Genomic DNA, 20,816 nt, shown 5'->3' with positions numbered 1-20,816 from the left:
TTTCGACAACAATTAAACATCGTCTCCACTTAATTTCTTTCCGGAATTGATTTCTTTGTTAACAGATCTCCTTGATGAATCATAGGGATCATATTTTGTACATTTACACGATAATATCACACGGTAAACAAAAGATAACGTCATTTGTGAAGAGATGCAGTACCAAAGGACTGAACAGGCTTATCTTCGTATAATTGCCTTAAGGTGGGGGGCATTCAGATTCTCGTCATCGAGCGGCTGCCTCAGCCAACGTTGTTTTTTTACCCCGGGCAGCAAGCAATTCATAATCCTGCATATTTTAATACATGAATGTTCAACGGTTTAGGGTACACAGAAATTATAAACGATTCACCAAGCATATAAAACTCAATGCTAAAAGGATTGGAAGGAAAAGGAGAAAAAAGTGAGGAGAGAGAACATAAATGTGAAGGGGAGGGGAGAATTTTACTCCAGAAATTAAAAGAAAGAAACCTAAAGAGCTTCTTTTTCTTTTTCTTTTTTTAGGTTTTAGCTTTATGCATTCTCTTTTATTTCTCTATCGCCTCTCTCGTCATCTCTTTACATTCATGAAAACAGCAGTTTAAACTCATTCCTCAGAATTTCGCCCGCTTAAGAGATTTTCTTTGAGCCTCACAAGAATTATGTTATGGTAATTATAAACACAGAAAACTCAAGTCACTACCAAATACTTCCATTACTTAATAATTAAAAATAAAAGTAGGAAGACTTTTGTAAAGTGAAGCTGCCAAAAGAAATCAGTTTAAGTAGATTCCGGAATAGATGAACAAAAGATGTTGATCATACCACATAAATTCCAAAATCGTGATGGAAATTACCTGTACAATCGCCTGAGCACAAAGTTTCCCTGATAGAACCGCTCCTTCCATTGAGGCTAAATACTTTTGTTTTGTGTAATCACCAGCTAAATAGAAACCCTCTAGGGGAGATCTTTGCAAGGGACGGCAAGGTTCACAACCTGGTACAGTCTTGTAAACAGACCTGAGACATCAACGAGTCATAATTCAGTTAAAACACTAATATCCATAACCAAGTCATCCACAGGCACGTCAGGCAGTGGTTGTATGGAACCCCTTACGAAGGGTAGTCCCACTGAATCCAAATTACCGAGACAAAAATTACAAGTAAATCAAAATCCAAGTCTTCCAAGGAATTTGCTGTCACGTGGTTTCCAACTTTCTATTAAAATTTTGCATAGAAAATTAGTTGCTCGAAATTCCCATATTATAGACAATTTAGATAGGTGGATATTAGACGATATGTTAATATTTCAATCAAACAAATTCATGTGTACGGAAAAAAAAACCCTGCCATTTATTTTCCATTGCGTATTGGAACGTGATTTTTCAGATAATATTTGAAACTTTTGGCTTTAGAGAGAGACCTTGGTGTTTTCACAACATGGTACTTCAAAATCTTTGCTTTGCTCTGATCTGCAGCTATTTCGTCAGGAAAGAGTTTTGCAAGTTCTTTGAGTGTAGCATCAATAATTTCAGAATCACTACATGAAATCCATTCTTCTGCCGGTGCAAAAACCAACTCCAGCATAGATTGGTTTGGATTGTAATATTCCTGTCATGATTTACAGTATTCGTTAATATGTTGACATCAAGAATAGTATAGTTTTTTTTCTGAACTTACATTATTAAAAAAAATGGTAATTAGAAGTTAGATAAACCAACAAATATTTACTATTGCTTACTAATAAGTAATAAATAACAGATATTACCTTACATGTTACGGACATGTCAGCATACACACTTAAAAGAGGACTTCTGCATTGGGGAGAAAAAAGACGTGTCGGAAACCCTACTGGGATAGTTAAAAACAATTTTCAGAAGTCATAGCCAAGCAAAAGAAACCGTCACACAAGTTTTGATACCTCATACACCGAACGGACTGTAATTTTTGCAGTTCTTTTTACTGAAAATATTATATTAACAATCCGAAGTTTGTTCTGACTATCTACATCCATTGTGGACTGAATGAATATAAATTCTCTCACCAACTAAGGACAACAAACTTTTCAACTAAGGAGGACAAACTTTTTCTAACTTTAAATGTTTAAGCCTGAATGGCATGTCTTAGCATTTTTGTGCAACCCTTAGATTTGGGGACCAAAGCAACACACATTATCTAAACAATACCAACTTTGTTATTGACAATATACCTCCATCGTCGACTCCAAGATGATAAATTCTATCACCAACTAAAGAGAACAAACTTTTTCTAATGCTTAGGCCTGGGTGGCATGTCTGAGCATCTGTACAACCCATATGCACACACACAATTATATATTATACACTATCAGTGATTGAATATGGCAAGGCTAGTCAGAAGGTACAGCTGAAAGCAACAAACATCAAAGAACCATGAGATACACCCTGAAAGACTGAAAGTAAGATTTATAGAAAAATCTATGCTAAACTACACAACTAAGTATGAGCAGGACCTGCTAAAAAGTAGGTGATCATATGTGTTCTTCAGCTTTCTGTCGAACCTGCAATTAAAGAAAATCCATAGCATCAGATTAGAACATATTACTAAAATTTTACTTCAGTGCAACAAAGAGAAACTTCAGACAGAAATGAAAAAAACATAGAGAAATTGAGTAAAGTAAACCAGTTAATAGTATGTTCAACATTACACCTGGAAATCACATTTTTGGGCCATCTAGGCAATGGAACCTAAAAGGTATGGTTTCCTTATATGATGACTGGTGAAGAGAACTAAAGTGAGAAACCCAAAGAGATTAAACAAATGTACCCATGGCAGTGTTGGGTTTTTGGCTCAAAATTAGGATGATGCAATAAATTAGGTTTGTGTTACCTATTTGGTTTTGGTGTCCTATTTGGGTTTGGATTTTGACTTCTTAGTTAGTTTCCTTGGTGGAGAGATTTTGTTAATTACCTATTTGATTAGGATTTGGATTTATTTCCTATTAGGATTCTTATTGTAACCTAAGTCCTATGCACTATAAATAAGACCTTAGGGTTAGTGTATTTGTGTGTGGCTCTTTTTTATGGTAATTTGGTGAGAGTCAATTTGTGAGTTAGAGAGCAATTTGGGAGAATCTTCTCCGTTAGTTTTGGGTTCTCTACTCGTTTGGTTTAGGGTTTGTAATTTGTGGGATTTGGGTTGTGAGAGTTTAAACACTCTTTTGCAATCTCCGTTTGTTTAGTGAAATTCCTTGCAGTGTTTCACCCGTGGACGTAGGCTTTACGCCGAACCACGTAAATCTCGTGTTAGTTTGAGATTGTTTGTTTTAGCTTTCGCCTACGACGTTGATATTGGTACTTTGTTATAATTTGCTTCCGTTTGTGCATAAAAGTACAACAGGCAGTCCCAATCTCCAGGGATAAGGCTTGTATTTAACTTAGAAATATTGCAATTAACCTATTTGAAAATTCTCTCATTTATTGAAATTTCCCAGCCAAAAACAAAATTTAAAGAAAGAAAACCATAAATTGGGTCAGTTCTCGATAGAGACCATCCAGGTTTATTTTCTGATAATGAAAGAATAAGGAATCAAAAGTGTAAGTGTGTGTGTGTGTGTGTGTGTGAGAGAGAGAGAGAGAGAGAGAGAGAGCGAGCGCGAGAGCTATTTTTGTTCTTGTTTAATTCAGTTTGTCTCCACTTACCATATGTGAACATTGATAACTGGAACTCCAACTAATTTCTCCAATTTCTTGAAATATGGCATCTCTTTCCAGTTTTCAGGCAATAGAAGCTTTAGGATATCAACTGTTTAAAAGAAAATCAAACAATCTCTTGAATATAAATTAAAGACCAAATTATAAAATCTTAAACAAAAAAAACTGTGCCAAACCTGGAGTGGCGAACACATACGCATCTGCTTCAATCACGCTCCCATTATTTAGTACAAAACTCTTCACAGTTCCATCGTTATTTAGATCAATTTTCTGTATTCGGGAATTAGTTCGGACTTCACCGCCCAATGACTGGATATGATCAACAATTGGAGCACAGAGTCTCTCGGGGGGACTACCATCCAAGAAAGCCATCTTGGAACCGTGTTTCTCCTACATGTGCGCAAATCTGCTGATCAGCAAATGCTAGGTTGTAACAAAAATTTGTCCACTAAATAATAGTTTACTGATCATCTATATACGGTAGTGCATACAGAGAAGGAACCCATCCAAAATTGAGACTGATCTTCCACAAGGAATGCTACTCAGGATATGTTGCTTCTGAGATCTGACTTAAGCTCCATGTAATATACAAGGAAACGAAAAAGACGTGGTTCTAAACTTGCATTAATGGTGCACATGAAGCCATAACATTGTATCTTTTATTTTCCTCCATACCAATATTATATGAAGGAAAAGGAACAAGATTTTTTCTAAAAGTCAAGTTGGGGTAATTCAATATACCTGGAGGAATCGGTTCAAAGCAATCAATATGCACTGCATTGAAAGTTCATCAGGGTTAATAAAGTTAAGGGCCTTTGACATGGCTATAAACACCTCTGTAGTTACTCGATCAGGTATGCCCTGCGAGAAAAGGACAAATCATAAATTACTGTTTGTTTTTCCTTGTATAAACCATCTTCATCAAGATAACAGAAAAAGCTTCACTAATGCCCAGCCGGGCGCCATAGACTTTAAGGAAATATTAAACTGGCCTGCGAATCACCAAAATTTTGTTCTAATATACATATTAATTACTATATTTTTGGCTGGTAGTTCTTCCAAACAATTAATTAAAAGTTGTTAAATCACTAAGACAAGCATAGTATTCTGTCGCAATCTCTCAGTTTTTTTTTTATTTCTGTAAGTATCTCTTGTTCTCTCACTGGACATGTAATTTTGTGGATTTCAGTTATAATTAATTATGAGCATGTATAAGCTTATGCCTATTTTTCCTTCAAAGAGAAAAACAGTTCAATTTTCTTAGGTTTTTTTTCCTAAGATTTCGATAATTTTTTCAAAACTCCTACCTCTTCTTCTCAAAATTCACGAGGCTAGCACTGCCTCATTCACATCTTGACCATTATGAAACAAAAGCAGTAAATGGAAAACCAGATACTGGTGCCTACAGAATTTCACAATCCAAACTAGTGCCAAATAGGATTTCTATGTGCCATAATAAGTAGTGTCTTATTATAGACTAATAATTTACAAGTACAGCAAATCTCATTTTAATAATTTCATCGTCTTATCTGCTAGTACCAGGAATGTTGACTAGATTAATATTCTCAGCATACTGTACTGAGATCAACCAACCTTGGCACAGTTCATGTTGTGAAACTGAAGGGTCAGGAAGCAGGTTTGTCTAAGCACAATCCTCTTATGTTAACTCTTTAACTTTCAACTCATTATGAGATGTGTTCATGGCACATAAGCTAGCCTAATAATATGTCACAACACGTGACTCGCTCAATAAAACATGCAAAAAGAACATGATCAAATATTTTAGAGTACCTGTTTCCTCATCCAGTCTTTTACGCTCAAGCCATCTTGGGCTTCAACATAAGCCTGCCCACCAAGGATTGCTGGCAGTAGTCCAATTGCAAACTTGATTTTCTCTGGCCAAGTCAGCATCTCATTGTTCTTCAATATGGCCCATATTCCTGCAAGCCGCAATCACAAGAAGCTCAAAAAAGTAACAATACACAGTGACATGGAACACAGCTGTATATCATCTGATCATGAAGCAACAGGGTTGTCTCCCAGAATTTGAATCGAACTTTTAAAATTGTCTTTTACAATGCGAGTAAAGACATATTTGTATGAATATTTGCAGGGTGCCCTAAAGCTACAATGAGGAATTATTGTTCTTTCATTCATGTTTTGGTCTTTAGGTCACAGTTGATAATAAAGGGTTGGCAGTGCGAGCGTTGGTTATCAAATATAGACAGACAATTGGATAGACTAGGTATTGCAGTACTTCCATCTATGAAGTATTTTGTAATGCGTGTATAAAGCAAGGTACCTTCCCAGGAACAGAAAGAATTTTCTGCATTTGTAAACTAACTACTTTCAATCTTCAAGAGGTGACTGTAATATTTACCATTTATGGGTGCTGGCAGAACTTCCAGGAAATCAAACCGACTGAACTCCCCTGGCTTGTTTGGCATTGCAAATATCATAGAATGTTCCTTCCACTGCAACCGATCGTTAATACCAAGCTCTCCAAACAGATTCTGAATATTTGGATATGCCCCAACTTGCCAACACAAACAAAAAGAATTACATCATAAGAAATTAAATCCACTGTGCAACTGTCTATGTAAAAGCACTAGACGACAGTAGTCTGGTTTTATAGAACATTCCTAAAGCAAAGAAATACAACCAGTTTCATTAAGCAATGTGTAAATAATGTAGATCCACCTTGGACAGAAGATGACAATGAAAACAGATGCTGGAAATCCTGGGGTTCGAACCCCTAAGATGTTAGGTACAGCTACCTTTAAATTTTCTGATTTTGTAAGTACTGTTTCAAAACCCCATCAAATATAGTGTCCCATTCTCTTGGTCACCAGGTGACCAAGAATTCCCTTAAATTTGATATCAAGGGTTGAGATTAAAAGATAAGCACATCCATTTATTTTCCACCCTTCATATCAAATCCAAGGGTGAGTGACCATACATTTCTTAGTCTCCTCATGACCAAGAGAACATTCCTAATCAAATATAATCCTAAACATTTTGTTTCATTAACATATAGCAACGTTCACCCAGAATTAGTTTTATTCCTCCCTCTGTTGCAGCTTGCTTGTTAGCTAAAATATTGTAGTGATATATAATATGATAAATTTATACATCGGCAAATTCTTCTCCTCAGCTTCGTGAACATCTCAATCTGACTTTCATTTTATCTTTTCAGAGAAGATAATCACTTGCCAGCATAATTACCTGACAGTGTAATTTGCTCTCATTCAATACCTCTAAAGAGGAATTTTATTTTATTTTCTATATATAAAACATAAATAGTGGACTCCATGTACCCTGGCACAGTCTGAACTTTGAACCAAACACTGGAAGGAGAATAATGCAAGCTACTAACTACTAGGAATCTCATTCCCAGATTTGTTACACTGTTACACTCCATCATCCTCTCCTATACCAGCCACCCAAATGTAGCATGAAGAATCTATTTGGAAAAAGGACCTCTCTATAAGTTTAAAAAAGCATTTTCGTATAAGTAAAAGAGAAAAATTAAACTCACAGAATATATGCAGGCCTGTTTCGTACCAGTCCCCATCACTATCTTTCCATGCTGCCACCTGTAGAAAAAATGGAGAGTTAAATAAGCAAAAAAAAAAAACAATTTCAGACCTATCGAGTTAGAATGTTGATATAATTGGACAATGACCTCTAAATGGCTGCTACTGTTAACACCTAAATAAATAGCAGGGCACCCTTACACATTTAGGACCTGTCAGACAACACATCCCCCATCCCAACACACACCCCGCCACCAACAGATAAGAGTGTCTGATCAAAAGCACTCAACTCAATAATTCCCAACCCACCATCCGTCATCATAAGAAAATATGTCCTAATCAATAATGGTACTGAAACTCAGCATTCAAACACGCTAAAATGAAAATCCATTCTGTCTTGCTTGACTAAACTATTGGGCAATGGTTTGAGATAAAAACAAGGACAAGACATAAGTCGAAAGACTAGAAAGCACAACTATACGAGGTCCCCAAATTCCACCAGTTTCATTCTATGGAGGAGCAAATTGTATCGTAACCAAAGATAACATATAGCTTCATAATGTAAGACTGAAGCTTCTACTTTTGCACTTTGTCTTTAGATGGCAATAGGTTTCAAGAAATTAGTGTGTTTCATTTTTGCAACTCATAATAAATTTCCTTAAGCATGTAAAACAATCCTTCCCTTGCTCTCCTACTAATGGATTATGTCTCTGTTCCTTATGTTTCCTTTGGTAAATTTTAAAAGAGATTCCGAATTATTAGCTATGAAACATGTAAGTTATAACATTTTCAAGCTAACAGCAATATGGTTTCATAGAAGGATAAAGTTAGAGCGGCCGAAAACCTTTCCGCCTAAAACATCTCTCGCTTCTAGTAGTATAGGTTGATGACCCGCATCCGCCAAATATTTTGCAGTTGCCAGACCAGCCAAACCTGCAAAAACATATAGAAAATAAATATTAATCCCTTAATAAAAGAGAAAATGCTATATTTCGTATACATACAGGATTCCTATGAGACAAATTATAAACAGAAGAATAAAACCCAATTCAGTTCTAAGCAATTTAAGAATTGATTTTCCAAAAAATATAAAATCAGATTGAATTAATCACCTGCACCAGCAATCACAACTTTTAACGGCTTGGTTGGACGAGGAGAGGCTCGGAAAGTGGAAGAGAAGTACGCAGCTTCTAAGAAATTAGCAGTACTGTCAAGGTCTGGTCTTGGATAATCAACGCAAACCACCTATGCCATTACAATCACACACATATAACTTGACCACCCTTTTAACAATTCAACAATTTAGCAACAAAAACACTAAAAAAATTACAGAAAACAAACCTTCAAGGGGCAAACACCATTCCTGGGCCTTCTATAAACAGCTTGTGGGCTTGAAAATCTACAGCTCTGAGCCATAAATTCACTGCCTTTGAAAGAAAAGGCATCGCATCCGGGACTGTTTCGTTGCTTTTGAGTGTTTACGATGGTAGCTTGGCAGCTCAAGTTAGCAGCGGAGACACAAGCCCACTGCGCCATTTTATCAAACAGGTTGCGCGCAGATCAAGAGTCTCAGCCCCCGCCAAGAAATGGAGCTTTTTTTGAGCTCCAAATTTGGGTGAGGGAGAGGAGGAAAGGTGTGCGAGTGCGATGAGTGATGAAATGGTGAGTGGAAGTAAAGCTGAACACATGAGCTTGTTGGGTGAGTTTTCCGTGTCCTCTTTGTCTTGTTGCAAAAGTATGGGCCGGGAATCTGCCAAAATTGGCATTTTGAGTTTGTGGGTTAGGCCAGCCATCAGAATATTCTCCTAACCGCGTTTAACCGTTTGCAAATATTTTTATAATAACTGAAAGCGTTTTAGAGAAAAAAAATTTGGTTTGAAAAGTACTTGAAGTGTTTTTTTATAAGAAACACTGGTTAACACACATTGTTAAACAATTCAGTCTAATAGGTCAACCATGAGAATATTCTACTAACTGCATTTAACAATTGAAAACGCTTTCATAATGACCGAAAGCGTTTTAGAGAAGAAAAAAAATTCATTCGAAAAGTATCTGAAGTACAAGAAGCACCAGTTAACACAAATTGTTGAACAATTCAATCTAATAAGTTAAGGGATAGTTTGGTACTGTTGTGGTTTTGAAAAAATTGAATTTGCTGTCTTGTAAGAATAATTAGCTGTGAAATGAAACAGTTAAGTGTTTGGTAATTGTGTTTCTAAAATTGCTTTGAGTAAAAAAAAGGTGTTAAAGTGTTTGGTAAATTTTTACATAAAAGTGTTTTTGTTTGTGTGCAACAATTAAAACCGCCTTAATTGTAGAAATTATTTATTTAATATTTATGGATATCGCTTGTGTTCCTCTATAAGGGACTTTCTTGTCTTCCCACTTACGATTAACGAACATTTACCGTCCGAACATCATAATCGGAAACCGTTCATTCGTTTATCATCATGTAGATATCATATCTGCAAAAAATTATTCAAGCCTTAAGTTTCCTAAAGCAAGAAGATCTCTACACCTGTTGCCCTTTTCTGCGAGCAGCCCAACAGGTGTGGGGGCATTTGTGGAGCCAAAAATATTCACAAGGCGACACGTGGATTTTGGGAAAAAGAAGACAAAAATACCCTTGAGGTATAACGAGGATCCTACATGCGAGTAGCAAGCAATCATCCTCAACCAAGTCAAAAATGCTCCAGAAAAGGTAACCAATTCCAAATTATCTCATCCATCCACATTTTAGGTAGTTATTTCATAACCTACCAATTATCCTACATAAATTGAGATAATTGACAAATTAATGGGATTATTACTCATTAATTTGTCAATTAAATTAGCCATAACACCAAAAAAACACCCTAAAGGCCGGTTATCTCTCTCCCAAAAGAGGGGCCGGCCATCTCCTTTATTTTCCCACTTTGACTTACCTTTTTCACATCTGATTAGCTAATCTTTTTTATTGATTAGTTGATCATGCCATAAAAATCATATATTCATTCCTTTTTGTAATGTTAATTAGCCAATTAATATATTTACCTAAATAATATATTAATTGTTAATTGAAAGTCATCCATTTAACCCCAAAACTCCCAAATGGCCGGCCATCCTAGTGGATCTCCCCATATTTGCCCATTTCATCCCACTAATTAGCTAATTAATTTGGCAATAATTCTATTTAGCCAAATTAATTAGTCAATTAACTACATAACTCCTAAAATTACCATCAATCATGAACAAAACCCAAAAAACCCTAGCCACCTCCTATCCCTATAAATATACTCCCATTCTCACCAAAAAGCTAATTCCAACGGACTTGGATTCTCTGCCCTCCAATTTCTGTGCCCTTCTCGTGCCCTTCTGTTTTTGTGGTCACGGTTAAACCACGTCAATATTTTATATTATTATTATTTTTTGTTTTATTATTTTTATAAAAAAATAATATAAAATATTAACGTGGCTTAACCGTGACCACACAAAACAGGAGGGCACGGGGAGGGCACCTAAATGGGAGGGGAGAGAATCCAAGTCCAATTCCAACACTTTGGCAAAAATCCCAAAATTCTCTAAACACTATTTCTCTCTAAATTCTAACTTTGGCATCGGAGGTTCTTCGGCCAAAGCCCCCCCATTCATCGTGGGCGCGTGAGGCTCTTGGCCTTAACCTAAGGTGTTAATTGTTTTGTAGGTGCAAAATTGTCCAAGATCAAGGAGGAAGAAATTTGCATCCACACTTTTTGTTACCAATTTGACACATGTCAAGCGTCTATTGAAGATGATGAAATTGAGGTTCCATCATAAAACCAACTGGCAATATAGGGAGTAGCCCAAGACCATATAAGCACATAGCAAACATTGTCCCTCACCGATGTCCCGCACCGCACGTGTGGCGAATTTTCAATTTCAAGCCTACACGTGGACAACAATTGGGTGACGGGCGTACGTGTAATTTCAAGCCTACACGTGGACAACAATTGGGTGACGGGCGTACGTGTGGCATAGCAAACATTGTCCCTCACCGATGTGGGACAACTCTCAACAAGCCCCCGCACCGCACGTGTGGCGGATTTTCAAGCCTACACGTGGACAACAATTGGATGACGTAAAGCACGTGTGGCCGTTTGGCCTCACACGAGGACAACTCATTCTGATACCATAATGAAATTGAGGTTCCACCATAAAACCAATTAACAATATGGGAAGTAGCGCAAGATCATATAAGCACATAGCAAACATTGTCCATCACCGATGTGGGACAACTCTCAACAGCAGATATAATTTATTTTTTGAACATATGGCAGACATCAATTAGACGAATGACCCCACGAAAATATAAGCACTGTGTAAAAGAGCGGGGTAAGTAAAAATGTAAAAGGGTAAAACTGTGCCCCGCGGATCGAACAGCTATATGGGCCTGTAAACTGGTTTTTGTAAATATGATATAAATATTCAGCCATTTTGGATCTGATTCCTCTCTGCACTCTCTACGTTGCTGCATCTTCTCAGCTCAATTTTTGACGCAGGACAAGAAAGAAAGGTCAGTTTCTCTCTCTCTCTCTCTCTCTCTCTCTATCTCTGCTAGTCTCCAGATCTCAAAACTTGATCATTCTTTTCTGTTTGGTTACCGAGAAAATTGAGAGAATATATTCTCTTTGACGTATAACGATGCCGGATTTACATGGAATAGAGCTTCTGGTTTTTGTTTGATTTCAGTTTTGCTCTCGTCAACTGATTAGTGCTGAAACTTGTGATTTGATTGATTAGTGCTTGGTTGATTTCTCCTTCCGAAGCTAAATTCGATAATTTGAGGATTTTTTTTTTCTCCTCTTCAAATTTTGTTGTTGTTGATCTGAAATGGTAGAATTTTGATTTGAAATTGAAGAGAATTCTTGTTGTTGCTTATAGAAGTTGAAACCGAGGCTTGGACGTAAATGTAGACGCAGATCAGTAATGTACATTTGATAAATCCAGCCGATACAATTTCGTTAAGGCTAGAATTTCAGATCTGATTTGTTCTGTTTCGAGCAAATTCGGAAATTGACATTCTCTTTTCACACGTTTCAAGGTATAAATTTGGGTGATCAAATGTATTTGGTTTCTTTACTAGTAGAAGTACCGTTTTCTCGCAAGTTAAAATTGACTGTCTAATAATCCTGTCCATGAATGGCGGCAGCAAGATCCTGAATATACGTGACAGAAGAGGGGTTTTCATGAGTCTCTACACGGCATGATTTTTAATTTTGATTGTACTTAACATGGAAACAGGTGTATATGAAGTAGAAAAGTGAGCTTGTTTGCTATAATAAACTTTTGTATGAGTCCTTCTGGTTCTCTATGAAGAAAATACATATAGTGCCGGAGTTGTTGGGTAGTATGTATATCTAAATGACATATTGATAAACTCGGTGATTACATTTTCTGCACTTAAGGCATGGAGTTCAGTTGTTGAGCTAAATATTTTGTATTATTAGGAAGTAAGTCAAATTCAAACATTTTAGATGTGATTACGCAGTAAACCGTATAAGGCATTGTCCTTATGTACCTTGACAAACAGCCCAGTCATTTTATATATATACATATATATATATATATATATGCATATGTGTATGTATGTATTGGTTATCACATGCTTAAGTCATTCCATTGATGGTTTAAACTAAATAGGAAACCATTGTTTTTCAGGAAGTAAATTAGAAATGGAGAAATCTTGTAGTCTGCTCGTTCACTTTGATAAAGGGACACCTGCAATTGCAAATGAAATCAAGGAATCTCTTGAGGGCAATGATGTGGATGCAAAGATAGATGCAATGAAAAAGGCAATCATGCTTTTGTTGAATGGTGAAACATTACCTCAACTTTTTATTACAATCGTTAGATATGTTTTGCCTTCTGAGGACCACACTGTCCAGAAGTTGTTGCTCCTATATTTGGAGATAATCGATAAAACTGATCAAAAGGGTAGAGTTTTGCCTGAAATGATTTTAATATGCCAAAATTTGAGGAACAACCTACAGCACCCCAATGAGTATATTCGTGGTGTAACTTTGAGGTTTCTTTGCCGGTTGAATGAGCCTGAAATAATTGAGCCATTAATCCCTTCTGTTTTGCAAAATTTGGAGCATCGGCATCCTTATATTAGAAGAAATGCTATATTAGCTGTGATGTCCATATATAAGCTACCAAACGGAGAGCAACTCTTGGTTGATGCACCTGAAATGATTGAGAAGATTCTTTCTACAGAGCAGGATCAATCTGCTAAGCGGAATGCATTTCTCATGCTCTTTACTTGTGCCCAGGAACGTGCAATTAATTACCTTTTGACCAATGTTGATAGGGTGTCTGAATGGGGTGAATTGTTGCAAATGGTTGTGTTAGAGCTGATACGAAAAGTGTGTAGAACAAACCGTGGGGAGAAGGGGAGGTACATTAAGATCATTATATCTTTGCTGAATGCGCCTTCAACTGCAGTTGTATATGAGTGTGCTGGAACACTTGTTTCCTTGTCGTATGCTCCTACTGCTATTAGAGCTGCTGCCAATACCTACTGTCAGCTGCTTCTTTCTCAGAGTGACAACAATGTGAAGCTTATTGTTCTTGATCGACTGACTGAGCTAAAGTCTTCTCATAGGGAAGTTGTGGCTGATATGTTCATGGACGTGCTTAGGGCACTTTCTAGTCCAAATCTTGACATCAGGAGGAAGACCCTAGACATTGTTCTCGACTTGGTTACGCACAAGAACATCAATGAGGTTGTTCTTACTTTGAAAAAGGAAGTTGTTAAGACTCAGAATGGAGAGCTAGAAAAGAATGGTGAATACAGGCAGATGCTTATTCAAGCCATTCATTCTTGTGCAATAAAGTTCCCAGAAGTTGCGAGCACAGTGGTACATCTGTTGATGGATTTCTTGGGAGACAGCAATGTTGCTTCTGCTGTTGATGTGGTGATTTTTGTCCGAGAGATAATAGAAACCAACCCTAAGCTAAGGGTGTCTATAATAACAAGGCTATTGGACACGTTTTACCAAATCCGAGCATCACGGGTTTGTTCTTGTGCCCTTTGGATTATTGGAGAATATTGCATGTCACTTTCTGAAGTTGAGAGCGGAATTGCAACAATTAAACAGTGCCTAGGAGAATTGCCCTTTTTCTCAGTTTCAGAAGAAGAAAGTAATGATTCTTCAAAAAAGGTTCAGCAAGTAAACTCCATGACTGTGTCTTCTAAAAGACCAGCTATTCTTGCTGATGGAACTTATGCCACGCAGAGTGCTGCATCTGAAACTGCTTTCTCTCCTCCTACCCTTGTTCAAGGATCCTTGGCATTTGGGAACTTGAGATCCCTGCTTCTCACTGGTGACTTTTTCCTGGGAGCAGTTGTTGCATGCACTCTGACCAAGCTTGTTCTGAGATTGGAAGAGGTCCAGCCATCAAAAGTTGAAGTGAATAAAGCATCTTCACAAGCACTGTTGATCCTTGTCTCTATGCTGCAATTAGGACACTCTCCAGTTCTTCCACATCCAATTGACAGCGATTCTTATGATAGGATTGTCCTCTGCATAAGATTGCTATGCAATACTGGTGATGAGATTAGAAAAATATGGTTGAAATCTTGCCATCAAAGTTTTGTTGACATGCTTTCAGAAAAACAATTAAGGGAGACAGAGGAGATAAAAGCAAAGGCTCAGATTTCTCATGCACAACCGGACGACCTTATTGACTTTTACCATTTAAAGAGCAGGAAGGTACAACTTATGCATTTGTTATCCGTTATATATGTCTAACCGTATCTGCAAATTCTGTAAAGTCTGACAATAATTTCTGGACCTGACTTTCACTGTTGTCATTTCAATTTTTTATGTTGACCAATTTATATAACTTGTGATGTACTAGTATACTACACTGTATGGTTGCTTATCTGTTAGTTTTGACATTTTTTAAGGGTTAATGTCAGTTTAGTACCCTGATGGTGCATGTTCATACCTGTGGTTTCAATTTGGAGACTTTATCGCCCTTGCCTTGTGAGATTTTGACAATATGGGCCGTCGTTAGGTGACTGTCAGGGGAATTGTAAATTGATGATGTGTCATATTTGGAGACTTTATCACCCTTGCCACATGGATAAATTATATTAATAGAAAATACAATTGTTTAGAATGATTACAAATGTACCATTGTTTACAGTGATTATAGAATACAATTGCTTATGTCAAAATGTATCATATGAGATGTGGTTTCCTCGTTCTTCGTCTGCCGAGCTCATACCTTTTGAGCGACATGCTGATTATCTTGCTATCTTTCACAAGGATATATCATGGTCTTAGTTCTATGTCTCGTATGAAATTTGCTTACACGCTTAAGTTTTCATTGGAGTCTATTCCCTAAGTCAGGTCTAGGTTAGTTTCAAACAAGCCTTTAGTCTTATTTCGAATCTTTTGGTTTTTATTGGTTTGTGATAGCTAAATTTGATATTTTGTTAAACTTAAACATACGTGCGTATTGGATTGGTATTATATTTAAATTAATTCTCCATTCTACATCTGAAATGAAGGGTATGAGCCAACTAGAACTGGAAGATGAGGTTCAAGATGATTTAAAACGTGCTACAGGACAGTTTGTCAAAGATGGGGATGATGCAAACAAGCTTAACCGAATCATCCAACTCACTGGATTTAGCGACCCAGTGTATGCCGAAGCATATGTGACTGTCCATCATTATGATATTGTCCTTGATGTCACAGTTATTAATCGTACCAAAGAGACCTTACAGAACTTGTGCTTAGAGTTGGCAACCATGGGTGATCTTAAGCTTGTTGAGCGGCCACAGAATTATACTCTAGCTCCTGAATCTAGTAAGCAAATAAAGGCTAATATCAAGGTGTCGTCAACTGAGACTGGAGTCATATTTGGAAACATTGTTTATGAGACCTCGAATGTGCATGAGCGTACAGTTGTCGTCCTCAATGACATTCATATCGACATAATGGACTACATCTCTCCTGCTGTTTGTAGTGATGGAGCTTTCAGGACCATGTGGGCAGAGTTTGAGTGGGAGAACAAGGTATGCAGCAGTCCTTTCTGTCACCGTTCTCCTACACCAATAATAAAGTTGCTTGCATAAATTTTGCCATCACCACTAGTTTTGGGGGCATAGCAATGTTTCTGTTACTGTTTTATCAAATCTTAAATTGTATTCACCGTTCTGGTTTGATGAATTTGTCTTGTCATACTTTCCTTTTTCTCCCTTTTGAACTCAGTCAATCTCTTTGTATCTGTTTATCGGTCATGTATAGATTGGTGGATCTTTTATTCCCTCATCTACTATATCTCGTTTTAGTGTCTTAGTCTCTAGTGACACACATATTGTTGGATATGTAACGACTAGGGAATATAAAAATACTGTACTTAGTGGGCCAATAGGTGAATACATAACACATACATGAATCCTGCAGCATACACTGAACAGCGCCTATGATATTATATATGTACATGCTGATAAAAGATAAGGAAGAATCAAGTTTTCTGCAATTAATCTCTTTAAGTTCTGTGACACATGTTATAGCTAAATATGAAGTGATGTGGTGGTTGAAACTTTCTAGTTCATGGAAATTTTCATTACGCAGGGAAAAAGTGTTCTTTCATTCAATGTTAAGCTGACGTTGTTGCCTTTTTTCTCTCATTGTTACTCTTGTTTGTTTTTTATATATTAACCAACCAAAGTAAACTTTACTAATTTAGTGATATCTTGTTTAATGTATTGTGTATGGCTTGTGAGCTGATCTTAAATTTGTATTGGTCATGGACTTATGCAGTGTGTTCATCTTGTCTTGAGATCTTTGATTTGCTTTGTATTTCAGATCACCGTATTCAGTTCGGTTTCTTGCTTCTACCTTTTCATAAAGGCTCCATTTCATTTAATTCAAAATTAGTATCTAGTTGAGCAACTGTGAATGGTCTTAATTTTCCATTTTTGTTTTTGCTTTATGAGAGTAAATGGAGTTAAATCTTGATGACATTGTGTTCTGTTTCAGGTTGCTGTCAACACTGTAATTCAACATGAGAAGGAATTTCTTGACCATATCATGAAATCAACCAACATGAAGTGCCTCACTGCACCGTAAGTTGTCCTTTCCACTGCTAGAATTCCTTTTACTACAATTAGGGTTCAGTGAGAAGAATGTCCACACCCTATCATACCTAGTTTGGTGTTACTGCAAGCTGTTAACCATTAAAAAAATTGTGAATTTGTGATTCCAGGCTAAACCGCTCATGCTAGGCTTATCGCTGAAGTTGATTTCCATGTTATTTAGTTGAAGTTATGTTGTAAATAGGAAAAGGATTTAAGGGCCTGTTTGGTACTCTATTTGAGTCCCAAGTTTTATAACTCAAAAACTGTTTTTCAGTTTTTACCTCAAATACTTGTTTGGTACTTGGTAGTCCCATTTTTAAAAACTGGATTGAAGACCGACTCCAAAAGATAAATCTATTTCATAAAAACACAAATTTTCTGTTTTTTTTTTTTTTTTTTTAATTTTAATTTTGATTTTTAAGATCTCATAATAGTTCTAAATTCCATACCAAACAAGTTTGAGTAATAAAAAAATTTACAAGTTGATTTTGAAAATTACCAAAGTTTTTTAATAGAATACCGAACAGGCCCCAAGTTTCCGAAATTTCCTGTAATGGTTCATGTTCATTGTCGAATGCATTGTGCTGGGGCTGAGTATTCAATGGAGTTAGTTGGGCTTGCTATATCAATCTTGTTAGACTGATGATTTTTCGCATTATTTAGTTTAAGATAGAGATGATGAGGACAGATATAATCGGCTTCTGTTCTTTGTAGCAGATAAATAATTGTTGGATTTCATAAATCTAGATTTTTTTCGTTTCTTTGGGCTATAAGATGTGTGATCAAGCTTGGGTCTGGTTGTGTTGGCTTGCATGAACCAATTCAGATCTCAATGTTGTTGAAGTCCAGCTGATCTATGATTTCATGCTTGTTCATCAGTTCGAATTGGTTCAACTGTCTGACATAATTTCCTGTTTTTCCCCGCATATCAAGAGTCCAGTAAAACAGAATAGTATCTTTCCTTTGTGCTTTGAGTTTTTATCGGGACATTTCTAGTCATTAATACATCGTTTTGTTTTTCTCACGAAACATTTGTATTTGTCTCTGACATCATCCTGTCTGATTTCAGGTCGGCACTGGATGGTGAGTGTGGATTCCTGGCTGCCAACTTGTATGCGAAGAGTGTGTTTGGAGAGGACGCCTTGGTGAATGTTAGCATTGAAAAGCAAACAGATGGAAAGCTTAGCGGCTATATCCGGATAAGGAGCAAGACCCAAGGAATTGCTCTCAGTTTGGGCGACAAGATTACTCTCAAGCAGAAGGGAGCTAGTTAAAAAGACGTTGCAGTTGAACATACATACACCGGTACAGTGGTACTCTTCTATCTGAATCTGTGATTTTGAAGAATAAACAAATCTGACAGAGCTTATTAATCATTTGCGGTTTCAATAATGCATTTGAATCATGCCTCTCCTCCTGAATGCAAGTTTTGTTCCTTTTCACTCCGTTGGTTGGTACGTCATAAGCTGCAACTTGTGCCGGTGATTCTCTTCAAGTTGAAGGGTTACTTGTCGCAAACATCTTAAATTTTCAACTTAGGGATTCATTTTAGGCATGTATTTTATTCGAGAGGCTGCCAGAACCGCAGCAGTACTCCGTTTTGCTTCCGTTGAGGTGAGTCATTTTTCTTTCGGATAATCTTTCATGAAATTCAATTGTATGTATTATTTCAACATTACTGTTTGTTCAGAATGCTTAGAAACCATTACATTATTTGTTCAGCCATTGAGAATCGAATTTTCGTATCGGTAGGTTTCTCGAGGATTTGATTAAATGAGTACAACTCAGTAAGTGACTGCAAAACAGTTAAGAGAAAAATGCCGAATGCATGCCGCTTGCTCAATTAAACTCGTTTTTCATGCTATTTATGAAACGCAACACTCCCTGATATGACTGAGGTGACAGTACTCAAATCCCTCGTCCAATCAATACAAGATAGATATCACCTGGTTATGCATTCCTTTAGGTACCGTTTGGTACGTGGGACAGGACAGAACAGAGTGAGACGTGGCGTTCCGTTCCACATTTGGTGCGCTTAAAATGGGTGGAATGCGATGTTCCAATGGAGGAATTTTGGTTGAATTTTTGTTCCGCCTCATCCCCTGGAATGACTCGTTCCGTGGAACACAAAATTATAACCTCTTTGTCTCCTTCCTCCTTGTTTCCATTCGGAGGCATCTTTGCTCCCTCTCCTCTCCGTTCCGTCTTGTCCTGTCCTGTCCTGTCCCGTTCCGTTCCGTATGCATACCAAACGATACCTTCGTTTGGTGGAACGGACATGATTGGTTATTGTATTTCAGACTGGTTAGGGTAGGATTGGAAGGGATGGGTTGAGATACTTGTCTAGCGTATAGTGTAAACAAAGTCAATTGGATAGGCTGGGATATGAAAAACATTTTAAAGAAAATTTGACAAGTATCTTACACCAAACATTAGACAAGTGTCTCATCTCAACCCATCCTTTTCAATTTTAGCCTAACCATATTGTAATACAATAACCAATCTTGTCCGGTTCACCAAACGAGCCCATAGTTCACCTTCCTTTCCTTGCATATGAGAGAACATTTATGCATTCCTTTTAACTGTCGTATACATTTTTATGCATTCCTGAGAGAACTCTTCCCCTTTTTTCTTCCCAATCAACGATAGATTTTTCAGTGTGCTTGGAACATGGGATGATATACCACGTGTTACTATGTAAATGGTGAGATATGTGTATTAAAAAATTAATAAAACAATAATATTTCCACTAATATAAAAACAAGTAGTGTACTACCTGTGTTCCGTTCACAATAAAAAATTTCTCCCAATCAACGCCTCACCCATTCCCGAGTAATACCAAAACAATTCCTATTAAAAAATCACCCAAAACTATCCCCTCTTTGTTTTTCTTCCTTGTTTTACCCTACAGGCGAAAATTAACCAGAAAATGGCAATAAATTGGGCCTCATTCATCTGATTTTATCCTTCTAATAACTGTTTTATTTTAATTTTATTTTATATAGAAATTGAGATTTTGCATAAAACATACAGAAAGTTTGGGGCCGTAAAATGGGACTGAAAAAAAAAAACCTCTGAGAATAAAGGAAGCCTAACCATCTTGCTCGCCAATTACAATTAATTATCGTTCTCCAGAGCGGTTACTCCACCCAAATAGTAAAACCTCCGTTGCTAAGTCCATATTTCGCTAATTCATAAGCTACAATGTTGCATTCACGTCGCTGTCATCGCAGGGAATTTATCAAATATAACAAAAAATTAACCTTTAATTTCAAAAATATCAGTTTTTATAAAAACTTTCATATATATTCAAAATCTCACTTAAATAGACATAACTACCCTTAATTTATATAAATAACTAATTGTTAGACTTAACACTTCTTATGCTATAATCTCTAACTAAAACTTTCTCCTTTTTTTTCTTTTCTTTTCCAAACGAAGAGCAAAAATTTTCTCTCAATTTTATTTTAATAGATAATCAAGGAAACCTTT

General features: G+C 36.8%; 2 protein-coding genes across 4 annotated transcripts; one reads left to right on the top strand and one right to left on the bottom strand.

The window, feature by feature from the left end:
* Positions 1–8,895, bottom strand: LOC126618887 (15-cis-phytoene desaturase, chloroplastic/chromoplastic). The gene is made up of 14 exons (XM_050287102.1): positions 8,549–8,895; positions 8,320–8,452; positions 8,052–8,140; positions 7,210–7,267; positions 6,052–6,207; positions 5,463–5,611; positions 4,413–4,532; positions 3,848–4,061; positions 3,660–3,762; positions 2,471–2,518; positions 1,748–1,793; positions 1,403–1,590; positions 837–999; positions 1–289 (listed from the first exon to the last, which is right to left on the bottom strand). The coding sequence occupies exons 1-14, from the start codon at positions 8,741–8,743 to the stop codon at positions 227–229; spliced, it is 1,725 nt and encodes a 574-aa protein (XP_050143059.1). The 5' UTR covers positions 8,744–8,895; the 3' UTR covers positions 1–226.
* A 2,678-nt stretch (positions 8,896–11,573) lies between these two features.
* Positions 11,574–19,069, top strand: LOC126618883 (coatomer subunit beta-1). 3 transcript variants are annotated; one of them, XM_050287095.1, is made up of 6 exons: positions 11,574–11,738; positions 12,884–14,940; positions 15,747–16,256; positions 17,227–17,312; positions 18,394–18,637; positions 18,752–19,069. In XM_050287095.1, exons 2-5 carry the CDS (start codon positions 12,898–12,900, stop codon positions 18,596–18,598), a joined length of 2,844 nt encoding a protein of 947 aa, XP_050143052.1. In that variant the 5' UTR covers positions 11,574–11,738; positions 12,884–12,897; the 3' UTR covers positions 18,599–18,637; positions 18,752–19,069. The 3 variants fall into 3 exon arrangements, with proteins under 3 accessions (XP_050143052.1, XP_050143050.1, XP_050143051.1); XM_050287094.1 differs by adding an exon at positions 12,107–12,266 and having other exon boundaries at positions 11,612–11,738; positions 18,394–19,069; XM_050287093.1 differs by having other exon boundaries at positions 18,394–19,069.
* Positions 19,070–20,816: the final 1,747 nt, after the last annotated feature.

This window comes from Malus sylvestris, chromosome 4 (genome assembly GCF_916048215.2).
Source record: "Malus sylvestris chromosome 4, drMalSylv7.2, whole genome shotgun sequence".
Classification (NCBI taxonomy): domain Eukaryota; kingdom Viridiplantae; phylum Streptophyta; class Magnoliopsida; order Rosales; family Rosaceae; genus Malus; species Malus sylvestris.
Note: the sequence above shows the minus strand (reverse complement) of the source record. Positions and strands in the feature narration are given on the sequence as shown.

Excerpts from the sequence above, each read along its gene's own strand:
- LOC126618887 (XM_050287102.1), bottom strand. The coding sequence starts at position 8,743 with ATGGCGCAGTGGGCTTGTGTCTCCGCTGCTAACTTGAGCTGCCAAGCT. Across the intron at positions 8,141-8,319 it reads AGTTGTGATTGCTGGTGCAG|GTTTGGCTGGTCTGGCAACT; the intron begins GTGATTAATTCA and ends ATGTTTTTGCAG. Across the intron at positions 1,591-1,747 it reads ACATGTCCGTAACATGTAAG|GAATATTACAATCCAAACCA; the intron begins GTAATATCTGTT and ends AAATCATGACAG.
- LOC126618883 (XM_050287095.1), top strand. The coding sequence starts at position 12,898 with ATGGAGAAATCTTGTAGTCTGCTCGTTCACTTTGATAAAGGGACACCT. Across the intron at positions 14,941-15,746 it reads ACCATTTAAAGAGCAGGAAG|GGTATGAGCCAACTAGAACT; the intron begins GTACAACTTATG and ends TCTGAAATGAAG. Across the intron at positions 16,257-17,226 it reads AGTTTGAGTGGGAGAACAAG|GTTGCTGTCAACACTGTAAT; the intron begins GTATGCAGCAGT and ends GTTCTGTTTCAG.